General features: G+C 39.4%; 1 protein-coding gene across 1 annotated transcript in view; it reads right to left on the bottom strand.

The window, feature by feature from the left end:
- Window positions 1-2,337: 2,337 nt before the first annotated feature.
- rasa2 (RAS p21 protein activator 2) overlaps window positions 2,338-12,012 on the bottom strand; it is a 30,975-nt gene continuing 21,300 nt past the window's right edge. Inside the window, exons 15-24 of the mRNA XM_020641739.3 lie at window positions 11,811-11,917; window positions 11,623-11,706; window positions 11,371-11,448; window positions 11,209-11,282; window positions 10,608-10,714; window positions 9,702-9,784; window positions 9,260-9,468; window positions 8,045-8,148; window positions 5,675-5,855; window positions 2,338-5,590 (exon numbers count right to left, since the gene is read on the bottom strand). Coding sequence (XP_020497395.1) covers window positions 5,560-5,590; window positions 5,675-5,855; window positions 8,045-8,148; window positions 9,260-9,468; window positions 9,702-9,784; window positions 10,608-10,714; window positions 11,209-11,282; window positions 11,371-11,448; window positions 11,623-11,706; window positions 11,811-11,917 — 1,058 coding nt within the window. The 3' untranslated portion in view covers window positions 2,338-5,559. The remainder of the gene's footprint in view (window positions 5,591-5,674; window positions 5,856-8,044; window positions 8,149-9,259; window positions 9,469-9,701; window positions 9,785-10,607; window positions 10,715-11,208; window positions 11,283-11,370; window positions 11,449-11,622; window positions 11,707-11,810; window positions 11,918-12,012) is intronic.

Below are 12,012 nucleotides of genomic sequence, written 5' to 3'. Positions count from 1 at the left end.
CCATGTAGGGGAAAGAGGCCCAGTGTGCTAACATTATATATTTTTTAAATAGTACAAAGAAACCCCATGTAGGGGAAAGAGGCCCAGTGTGCTAACATCATAGTGACCCTCAGTGATCACAGTAAGAGTGTTTTCCTTCTCACAGAAGGTAATGGCTGAGAGGTCACGGTCGGGAGCCAGACAATACCCTGCGGCTCCTAGAGATCTTGTTCTCTGCATGCTAAAAGACAGGCCCTGGAAGAGTTTCTCGAGGGCCAGGCGGGTTTATTTGTTTCAATTCAATTCAATTCAATTCAATTCAATGCAAAAAACTTTATTTGTCCCCGGGGGGCAATTCAAAGGCGCACAGAGCAGTAAATTAACAACAGTGCAAGTAAACGAAACATTTTAACCTAAATAGAAAGTGTCAATTTAAATACAACTTAAAACTTAAACTTAACTTAAAAATACAGAATATAAAAGAGTGGATATAAGTGGACAGTGATCGGACTAACAGATGTAAACAGATGTAAACAGAACTATGTGCAATAAACGAGAAATAAATATATATATATACAGAACTATGTGCAGTAGTGACCAGATGTAAACAGAACTATATGCAGTAAATGAGAAATAAATATATATATATACAGAACTATGTGCAGTAGTGACCAGATGTAAACAGAACTATATGCAGTAAATGAGAAATAAATATATATATATACAGAACTATGTGCAGTAAACGAGAAATACATATATATATATATATACAGAACTATGTGCAGTAAACGAGAAATACATATATATATACAGAACTATGTGCAGTAGTGACCAGATGTAAACAGAACTACATGCAGTAAACGAGAAATAAATATATTTATACAGAGCTATGTGCAAGTAGGCAAATACTAAATGATAAGTTATTAAGGTGCATGGTGAATAATGGAACAACAGAACTAATATAAACAATATAACTGTAAAGGTAAAAATGAGATAAATAAAGTGACCGTAGTGGAATGATGGATAAGAACAACAGGAATAAATTAACCAGAACTGTATGAATACTGATATAAAATGGATAGAATAAAGTGATGTAGTGCATGAGACCAGATAAAGCAGAGGCAGTTAAGGTGCATGTCAATATAAAGGAGTTCACAGCTGAGAGTCTGCATTGGGTGAGAGGTGTTGGTGTCTGTTGGGGGGGGGGGGGGGGGGGGGGGGGGGAGTTGAGGAGCTGGACAGCCCTGGGAACAAAGGTTGCTCTTCTCCTCTGTGTCCTGCAGCAGAGACAGCGAAGCCGGCGTCCTGAGGGGAGCCACTCAAACGCTGGGAAGAGAGCGTGTGAGGGGTTCTGCATGATCCGATCTGCTAGCCTGATTGTCTGCCTGTTGCTCATAGATCGATGTCAAAGTCCTTACAGATAGTCCAATGATCTTAGAGCAGACTGTGACCGTGCTCTGCAGGCGGTTTCTGTTCTGGAGGGTGGTGGAGTGGAACCAGCAGGTTATAGAAAAAGTAATAATGCTCTCAATGAAGGAGTAGTAGAAGGTCAGAAGAATGTTCTTACTGACTCCAAAGGATTTGAGCTTCCTTAGGAAGTATTTTCGCTTTTTGTTTAACAAATTTGGAATTTGGAATTTGGAACAGAAAATAGACTTCAAATCAGTGCATAAAGCATAAAAATGCATTAAAACATGTGGGTATTAAATTGAAACTGAATATAAAGGAAATCATGTCAAATACCAAGAGACAAATGAGGTGAGAGTTAATGTTCTTTGCACAAGAACAAAACACTCTCTAAGGTCTTTGACGCTTTCATTCCAAAACTTACTCTATAGATGTAAAAACAAGCATTACCGCATATAGTGCACTGTTCTACCCAATGGTTTACCACTAATCCAACATCAACAAACCTAATTCTCTCCTGCTGCAGTGTTACTCCTTGTGAAAATATCAATCAATAAAAAAGTACTTTAAAACCATGTTTCACATTTCACTGGTTGAGTACACTTGACAAAGTCAGCAGCTTGCTTTGAGAACAGAATTACCACCCGTGATGGTAGGCCTATGACAACCTGTCAGAACGCAGTTTGAATCCATGAATGTTCTTATTGTGCATCTTTTATGTAACATATCATTCATCACTTTATCGACATAAGACTATTTTTACTGGCGCTCTGTTTGGTGATATTATTGTACACCATTGTCCTGAATCTATTCCTATTTGTGTTTTAAATTAAACAAATTAAACAATTAAACAACAAGAGATACTTTTTGTTTTATTAAAAAAAAAAAAAACTTTGTCTGGAGAAATTTGACCTATCAATGCTAGCACAGATACTGCACATATAGGAGAGGCACTGTTTAAGAGTTTATTGTAGAATGTTTCTGATGGACACAAAAAAGACCATGTATGAAAAATAAAATATTTAATGTATATAAAAAACAGACATTGTACTCGAGCAGTAGAGACATTCAGAAGAGTTGAATTGGAGATGTGTCGTTACCATGCACCGTCTGCATTTAACATCCAATGAAGTACAAACAGACTGTTTTAAGTCCTCATGCTCTGTCCTAAAACTCTTACAGAACAGATTGAAGATGATTGGCAGCAAGAAGAAAAGATTGTTTTGCAATATAGTGTACCTCAAATTAATTTACAGAAGCTTATGGTTCTTTGAATTTTGGGTTACAGACTCTGGAAATCAACTTTTTTCCCTCCTGCATCAAAATGCAATTTTCTTGTTTCCGTCTTTTATTTGATGTGCTCAGGAAACACACATCAGGTATCTTGTGTACTACCATGATTGTTGTTCATCTCAAATTTCAAAGCAGAAGTCAACATGTCCCTTTAGGTTTAGTAAAATTATGATTGGAAACTGGCCACAGTCCATTATTCATAGTGAAGCAGACTGCTGTCCTAAATAGCATGACAACTGATACACTTTCCACATGTGCCTCATCCACATCCTGCCCAGAGATGTTTTTGTTTTAGTGCAGTCATGGGAAAGCAAATGGAAAATTCCCTTATAACAAATAGAGAAAACCTCAATTTATTGACAAGTGAACCAAAATAAAAAAATCCAAAACATGTTCACTTTCTTACAAAAATGTGCACACTAAAAAAATGAAATCAACCACAAGTGTACTGGCCCTTTTTAAATCTAGCAATGGAGTTGACATGCAAGCTGACAGTGTATATTAAACAATAACTGCACGCTGTGATCCCTTAAGAATTACATCGGTGTATTGTTGAAACTTGGTCCAGAGTAATTTAGTTATCAACCTAGTCCAACGGACAACTTTTGACAAGCGTTAACAAAGTTCCTTGAATAATGCTCGCCTGTGAATCAACATTTTACAGTTTGTATTTTGGCTCCGATTGGACAGTTCATTCACTGCATGTGCAAGTGGACATGTGCCAGCCGCAGCTCATCACACAAAATATTAATGTCTGTAACACAGCGTTTTCAGATTTCAACAAGTGGAGATTTGGCAGCAGCTACAACCATGTACAAAAGAGGAAACCACTAGCGGACAAAAAAACACAAGCAGCCAGAAACCAAAAAATCAACAAAGTACCGTACCAGTATAGCAACACATTGAAACAGTGTTAAAAAAAAAAACAAAGATACAAAAATGGGTTTCCTCAAAAAACATTTCGTTAAATAAACAGGACATGCATGTTAGAAATAGAGATGGACCAAGAACAAAACTTCTGAAAACAACTTATTTCCACAAGCAAAGGAGAATACACGGTTAACCCTGCACATTATTAGCATCACAAGTTCAACGTTTGCTTTTAAATTAAATTCAAGTTTCTTTTGAGTCTTTGCAACACTTCATTGTTCAGAGGGGGGGGTAAGGGAACATAAAAGGAGACTGAACCTACATCTGATCGGTAATTGGATTCCTTTAGAGCATAATAAAAAAATACAGTCTACTGATTTATCTTAAAATCAACTAACTGACAATTTATCTGAATTTGCTGGTTGGAACTCCATAAACTGGAAAAAAAAGAATTTTCTTTTGGAAACTAATTAAAGACATGAGGTATGGACATGTTATAAAGTCTTTTGTGTTCCAGAGCTGATCAGCTTCTGTCAGATCTGACTGTAGGGATCATGTGTTTCTTTAAGAGCGGGGCATAATGAGAGATTCTTTTATTGTTAATTTAAAATACAGACTTTCCTGACAGTGCTGGCAGTGGAGAGCTGCATCCGTGGAAACGTTTAAAAATATTTATCTTTTAAACTCACTGCCCCATATGAAACTGATTCTTTAAAACCATAAAGTACAACAGCTTGAGCTGCTGAGTGCTGCTGGTTTCATAATAAAAGCAAAACAAAAGGACATACTGTGTTTGTCGGGGGCCGTGATTGTCTGGACTAAATCAGAGATGAGGAGGTGTTCATTTGTTATTCAAATTGATTCCTGTCAACGTTCCCTTCATCATTTTTTTTATTTTTTTATTTTTACAAAAGCCACTATAGATATGTTGTGATGCTCTCAACATAACAGCACAGATCAGAAGTACACCGTACCATACGATTCACAATCAAAGGGAAATACGACTCCACACCACAATCATGTGCTATCAGGACTCCAAACCTGACACATGCAGTCTGCTTGCCTTAAGTCACTAAAAATTAAAGGATATGTTAGCAAAAACATCAACAGAAACCAAATATATATATATCATTTGTCTCCATTTTTAAAACATTTGTATTCAAAATACATGTATTTTTTTTTCAAGTCATATCTATGAAAATGTCTTTGGTTGAGAAAAATATCTTAAAATCTACAGGCTATAAATGTTATTGTACAGGATCTGAACAAAACATGTACTTACGATCATGTAACTGATCGAAATGGGGAAAGCTGATACCACGTATCTATTCATTTCTATTTGGAGTGTTCCAAATATTTAAAGTGCTTCTGCATTATTCCCTCAGCATTTCATGTGAAAGAAACATCCATCAAAGTAAGGCAGATTGGTTTTTATCTACTTAAGTGTCCCCTGAAAATATATCTACATTTTTGTTCAGAAGAGGGGGGACACTTCAATAGTAGAGAGAGATAAAAGGGGCACAAGTGGAGGGCGATCCTCTAGAGAGATGATGATTATTATTAATCAACTTGAAGGACAGACATCGGAGCAAAAAAGCCGTTAGAGAGAGATTTGGGAGAGCGTCATCACAGCTGTCGATATAAAACTGGGTGAATTAAAAACAATAGCAGCCTATTCACACACCATCTAATGATGCCTTCATAACACAGCTGGAGACATAAGGAGGACATAAGTTAGGACAAGGAAAGAGTGTCTTTATACAAAAGGGAGAGGGGGGGCAAAGAAAACAACAAATACCAAGAGTTTCTTCACGAACAGCGATACTAGATAAGATCACAAGCCCTGTTTTTAGGCCGTCACTGCTGTAGTGGACTGGTGATGTCTGGAGGTCAGGGTGTATTGTTTGTTTTTTGATTGGGGCACCTATTGGGTGTTCCAGCTGGTGGGCCCAGGGCTCCTTTAGGTCAGCTTCTGGTATGTCCAATTCAGGCCACACCTTCCTGTCCTGGTTAGGAGGTTTTCCCTACAATGGGATTGTCCCTGAAACAGAAAAGATGACAAAGATGAGCCCCTGTGAGTGAGAGCTTGGTCTGAGTGCTACATGTTAATGTCACATGGACTTACAGACTCCCGTATTTCGCTGTTGTGTCACTTCTGATGATATGCTGCCTCTGAAGTTCCTCCATGACGTTTCGGAGCTGTTTGAGTGTCTGAAAGGTTTCTTTGGGTTCCTGAATAGTGAACTTGGAGTAGTCATCCTGATCCCGCTGAGGGCCCTGGTACACTGCCATGCTGGCACATGCATCTGCAGAAAGGAAACACAACATTACGACTTAAGGTCAGGTTATATTGGAGCTGAACTCAACATGTCTGGTAAACTTTCTGCTTCTGAGTACGTTCTGCTTAGAGCTGAAACTTCTAACCAACTGAAAGTTACACCCTGTGCACCAGTAGCACCATTTGTGTTTCAACTGGGTGAAACTTTTGCACCTAGACTGGAGCAGGCGCAAGTTAGAAAATCAGACTACAAACACGGGTAACAAAAACAGAAATAAGACACAGCATGATTATCGAAAAAGCATTATGACGAGGAGATAGTCACCCATGATCAGACAAACTCTGGAAATGTACTCAGTGAGCCGATCCAAAGGTTTTGTTTTAGCCGAACAAGCCCTGTTCAAATTAAAGAGCCCTCCTCTTAACTACAGCATGCGTCTGTAAGGGTTTGGGGAAAGTGGGAAAATTATCCCAGAGGGATAACCACAAACCAACAACAAATAAAACAAACAACAAGGCTCTCTTTTCTAAATAAAAACAAGACTAGAAGCAAAACCACCGCTGCCAAGCAGCTGACAAGAAACCAGATTAAAGGGGAGACCTCTGAAACAGCTGAGACACAAAGACCATCAGGTGTTTACAAAGAAACAAAAAGGCAGGAAGGGTCAGAAATTCCCAGCACCAACAAACTACACTTGTAGATCTGCTAGAAACTGAAGTAAACACACAGAGGAAAGTCAAGTGGTGCTTATGCAAAAGCACACACTTCTAGACAACACATGAAACACAGAGATAACCTCTCACTATCTCTGATGGTGAGACAATGAGCCAGCAAGGAGCGCTGCAACTCAAGAAAATATAACCTTAACACACATGGACCAAATCAGGACCACACACACACATCTGACACTGCACTGAGATGATCACCTCCCCACATTCAGCGGGTGACCAGAGTGATCTCACAGCGTCGGACAGAAACACAGCACTGTCCTCGCCCTGTAGGTGCTCAATGTGACTCAGACAACTTTTCTCTATCATTATGTCATGATCATTATTTTAAAGAAAACCGTGATGCAGGTTATTATTCGTATCCTAAACACTAGAGCTACTCGTTTGTGATTGACAACACTCAGAAATTCAAGACAGTGCAGCAAAGCGGACATGAAGGGCATCACAAAGTAATAGGGGAGAGATGATGTTCATTGGACAACAACATGTCAGGTCATAAGAAGCGTTTCTTTAGCTCAACACAGCATCTTTACTTCATCCACCTTAAAAACACATGAGCTCATGTGTTGGTGTTCAGTTTTGCACTCGGATCATTACATTCTGCATACAACTCTATCGCTATCAGTAAAAATGACCTTTCATGTCCGTGTTTGTTTTATCAACATAAACCACTAACTAATGACGTTATCTGGACAGGAGATTTTAGACAGGATGGAAATGTGTTACATGGCAACCCTCACCGCTCCGTGAACCTTCATGTGGACGCGCATGATAAGTTGAGGTGCAGCTACAACGGTTCTCAGTTAGACTGTAGATTTAAGTCATGAAGTCGGCGGTAGCTTTGTCGGGACGGAAGGGAAAAGACCTATTTTTTTTATGCCCAGCTGGTGCACCCGGCTCCTGTTGTTCACATAACAATAGACTAGTTGAGAGGAAAATAAGTAAAACAACAGAGCTGAGAGAGCAGTTCAAACTCCGGCTGGTTTTTCACCTCCACACAGCGGGCCTAGCGCTGCGTGAAGAGGGTGGGAAGTTGGCTTGTCTGAAAGTTACAGAAATTGTTGGAGGTTGAGGAGGAGGCGAGAGGGTTTCTAAGGCTAATCAGAGGACCCACTAACACGGCCCCTGAAATCTGCTGTGCTCTGTGACTTCTTGCTCCAAGTCTGTTTTTCTACTGAACCCTAAACCTGATATTGGTCCATACAAACATACATGAATTAAGGAACTACCTCAAATTAAGGGACTACCTCAAAAGTGCTTGTAGTCTTAAACATGTACACAACATTGTTTGACAAATGTAGGCAGTTGTTGTTTTAACTTGGAATCCAACATGCTGTATACTCATGCATCATTGTTAATGGTCATGATCTCCTAAAATGATGTTACGCTCAAGGAATCCACAAATAGTGCTGGGAACATTTAGTGACAAGAAGAGCTGCCAGCATGTCTTTACCCTCTAATAAACAGACTTCATAAATAAACACTGACCCTCCATGTTCTGTAGTTTGGTATCATTTGACGAAAGGAGGGAGAAAACTCTCTCAGTTTCCCGGTCACAGTCGATGTCCAGCTGCAGGTTGGCCAGCACGGTGCTGAAAGAGAAGAGAGGTAAAGTGTTACTCAGGAGGGAAGTCAGGATGTTATAATTCATTTTGTTCTGAATGAAAACACAGATCTAGCAGAGCCACGAGTGTATTTTCTGACATTCTATGTATTCTAAAAAAAAATAACAAAAAGAGTAAAAATGATACGTAAAACAATCATCACACTGGAGCTTTTTAACATATAGAGTAAAACAGTGACTACAAATGAACTCAATAGTTCTCTCCAGATGTGGGATTAAATGAATACAACTAACCACACAAACAAGTCTGGGTTTTCCGATCAATCAAAGTGTTTTATAAAATATGCTGCGTTTTAAGCACGTCTGGCTAAGCAACAGTGTCTCCTGCTGCTCTGCTGTCTGCATGCCGGAGACACACACGGGAACGCCAGCTATGAAATATACCTGTTTGACTTTATTGCAATGGAACACAGTCTGTGATCCGCACAGGCCACGTCTTTGTGAACGTTTCACGTGCGTTTTCATACATAGAGCCGCATCAAATTTTCTTAATTCACTCTCATCATTTCAGCATTTAACAACAATCAGTAAATTAACAATAGTAACATTATCCCACGGCCTGCTGTCATCTGTGAACTTATTCACACAGACTCTGTTAAACAGTGCTGCATTATATCCAAACACTGAAGATACAGTGCAGCTAAATGCACGCTCCACTTTTCACTTATATGTGGGCGGGTCCAGAGGGGAGCAGGCACGGCCTGGTAACTATTACCTTTAAAAAAATATAAAAGGGGGGAAAATATATTTTTGGTAAGTTCTCCATTTCCTGATGTAATAAAATGTTCCATGACTTCTATCCGCGATTTGATCCGATGGAACGCGTCGTAAAACACAGAATTCAGAAAAAATCAAATAAAACGTAATTTGGGAAAAAATAAAACAGATTTCATCGGGCTCTAATCATTATGGTTGGAAAAAATTACCCTGCTGGCAGGATTTCAAAAAGCGGTTAACAGTTTTATTAAGTGTTTATAATGTGGGCTTATTTCTCACAAAACAGCAGAACCACAATTGAACACTCTAGAGATGGCATATTCATAATCCTGGTGATGACGATGGTGTGGGCTGAGACTCACGTTGTGCAGGGCTTACAGCCTGCTGCATTGTTACTCTGGTTTTTGCAGCACTGCCAGGCTCCGCTGCTGTAGTTTGATGGGTGGAAGGTGGCCAGGCGTCCCTCGTTGCAGCGGCTGACCTGGCCCAGGACCTCCAACCACTCACTGGCCTCCACACAGTTTCCTGCTTGTACGTACAGAGGCTTCTCAGAGTGGACCACCTGAAACATCTGGCAACAAGAAGAACACGAGCATCTTAAGAGCCAAGCCATCAGCACTCATTATTTACAAGGTTATTTCCAGGACACTCCCAGTTTGATTACACTTTCATTAAATAGGATGTGATGCTATTGAATCATTCGTTTACTTCTACTTGGGAGTCCGGCTCTTGGACTAAAGTTATTATTAGAAAAAGGCTCCACTCTAAAAGGTGATAACTGGGTGTCTCAGAGAACTGGCTTACATTTTTGCGGTTAAAGGCACTTTCATCCAGTTTCTCCACTGCCTGGATATTCTTGACATTGATGGTGCAGAGGGCATCTTTCCCTAGAAAGCAGAGGTGAAATATATCATGAGAAGACCCATACGCAGTGACAGAAGAACAAACAGCCTGCATGTTATTCTGTGTGTTAGTATTAATATTGTGTTTCTTGTAAAGTTATAAATATAGGGAGGTGTGAGGGAGAAACTAAATACATGTTGAATAATGTAAGCAACACATACTGATGACAAGCCAAAATGTAATCCTAATGCATCACTCAGGTAGATACCGTACATTTGATGGTGATAAAGAGATTGAAACTATTAAGATCAAACCTTTATTGATTATAGAATAAGTGTTAATAAGTGTTATAGAATAAGTGTTTCTGGAAGTCATCAGATAGTGACACAACTGACTGACTACAGACAGACTGTTACACTAAGTTAAGTTCATTTTATACTTTATTAAATCCCTCTCACATAACAGTCTGTCACCTTTTCCTGAGGAGATGGTGCTAGTATTAAAGCTTTGAGAAATGTGTGATGATATATGTGGTCTAAGTAAACCTACTTGTGACACATTACTTTATAAGTTTGGATAAAATAGCCCATAACTCCTAAAAGTCACATGTGCAGTTTGAAGAAACTCCTTGCCTTGATTTTTCTCCACATATTAAATATTTCGTTTAACAACTTTGGACAAATAATTCCAATTCAACCAATAACTTGGCACCTTCACTGTGTGGGAAAATGTCTTAACTCTGGTGCCATCTAGTGACGGGGAATGGTACTTTATAGTAATTTCATTGAGCCCTCTTCTGTTGGCTTTGGGCGACAGATTCTGGATGAGAGTATTTACGTTTGGAGTGTATGATGGTATCAGTCTCACCTTTGTGTTTGTGGTAGGAGAGCTCCCTGTTGGTCACTCGGAGCCACCTCTTCTTAAAGTTTTTCTTTCCAAGGCGTTTCCTCCCCTGGGCACGTTTCTGTACTTCCCTAAAAAGGACACCAACAAGCATGCGTGATTGCGACCATGCTATTTCGAACTTCACTAGATAGATAAGGCTCCAAAGAATCTATCTACACTGATTCTTTATCTGTCAATGTTCAAGTTGTATACACGTCCTTCAGGTGTGCGGGCCCAGGTTTTAGTCCGACCCATGAATTCTTTCCCGCATGTCATTCCCCAATCTCTTTTTCTTCCCGATATCCAACTCTATCCACTATCCTCTCACATAAAGACAAGCACAATAGTACAAAAAAGTATTCCTAAGTTGCAGAAGCTTTCGCTCTGGTTCACTGATCTTACTGAATATTTGTTCAATAAAGCGATAAGTTTCTCTACAAAAAGACAAAAAAAGACTTTTTTGCTGCTACTTCCTTTAACACTATTCCCTGCAGCTTCTCTTAGAATGTATCCTAAAACATTTTTTATTTATATATAATATAATTGTTCACTCATCCTGGTTAGACTCTTAATGGTCCCTCACCCCTCCTTTAGAACCACAGCGTCCTCCAGCCGGCTGGATTCCTTGCTGACGTTGGAGGAGATCTCATCGAGAAACTGGAAACAAAAGTGACAGTTATTACTGTGTATACATTTGACATGATAAAGAAACATTGTGTGGATGTTTGGGTATAACAAGGAGTACCTTTTTAACTTTCTCAATGCACTTGTCTTCTTGGAATGATTTGAAAAAGTCATACATGTAGCTTTCTTTGAAACTTGACTGCAAAGAGAGGAAAAAAAGTTTGACAATTTTTGTCACTGTAGACTTTGAAGAAGAACATTAGGTATGTTACATCAAAGTATTGAGTATGGCTTTGTTTGTACGGTAATGATGATTCTTCAGAATAAGTGACACACTAATCTTCTTGTACTAAATAGTCACCATAAATCTTACCAGTTTTTTGGACAAACTACCCCAGCTGCCCAGAGTCTGGATTGTTTTTGAGATGAGCGTGAGTGTTCGGGATATGTCAGGATCCTAGAGTTCAAAGAAAAGGGACGATGACGACAAAGTGTGAGTTAGCCTTGCACTGTACTGTATCTATGAAATGGTGGATTTCAGAGCTGGGGAATAACACTTACGGGATGGTGGGGACGGAGCTGGAACGAATGTGGAGTAAGGACAGCAACAGCAAACAACCGCAGGAACACAAAGCTGCTAACAGCTGAGTATTGAACATGTGGGTCAGCTGTTCAGAGAAGAAAAAAACACATACCAACAAATGAGTATGGCTTTCTAAACCTGACATATTCAATCAGCAACACGACTTAATAATCAAACTGA

Source organism: Labrus bergylta, chromosome 11, assembly GCF_963930695.1.
Source record: "Labrus bergylta chromosome 11, fLabBer1.1, whole genome shotgun sequence".
Lineage (NCBI taxonomy): Eukaryota > Metazoa > Chordata > Actinopteri > Labriformes > Labridae > Labrus > Labrus bergylta.
Note: the sequence above shows the minus strand (reverse complement) of the source record. Positions and strands in the feature narration are given on the sequence as shown.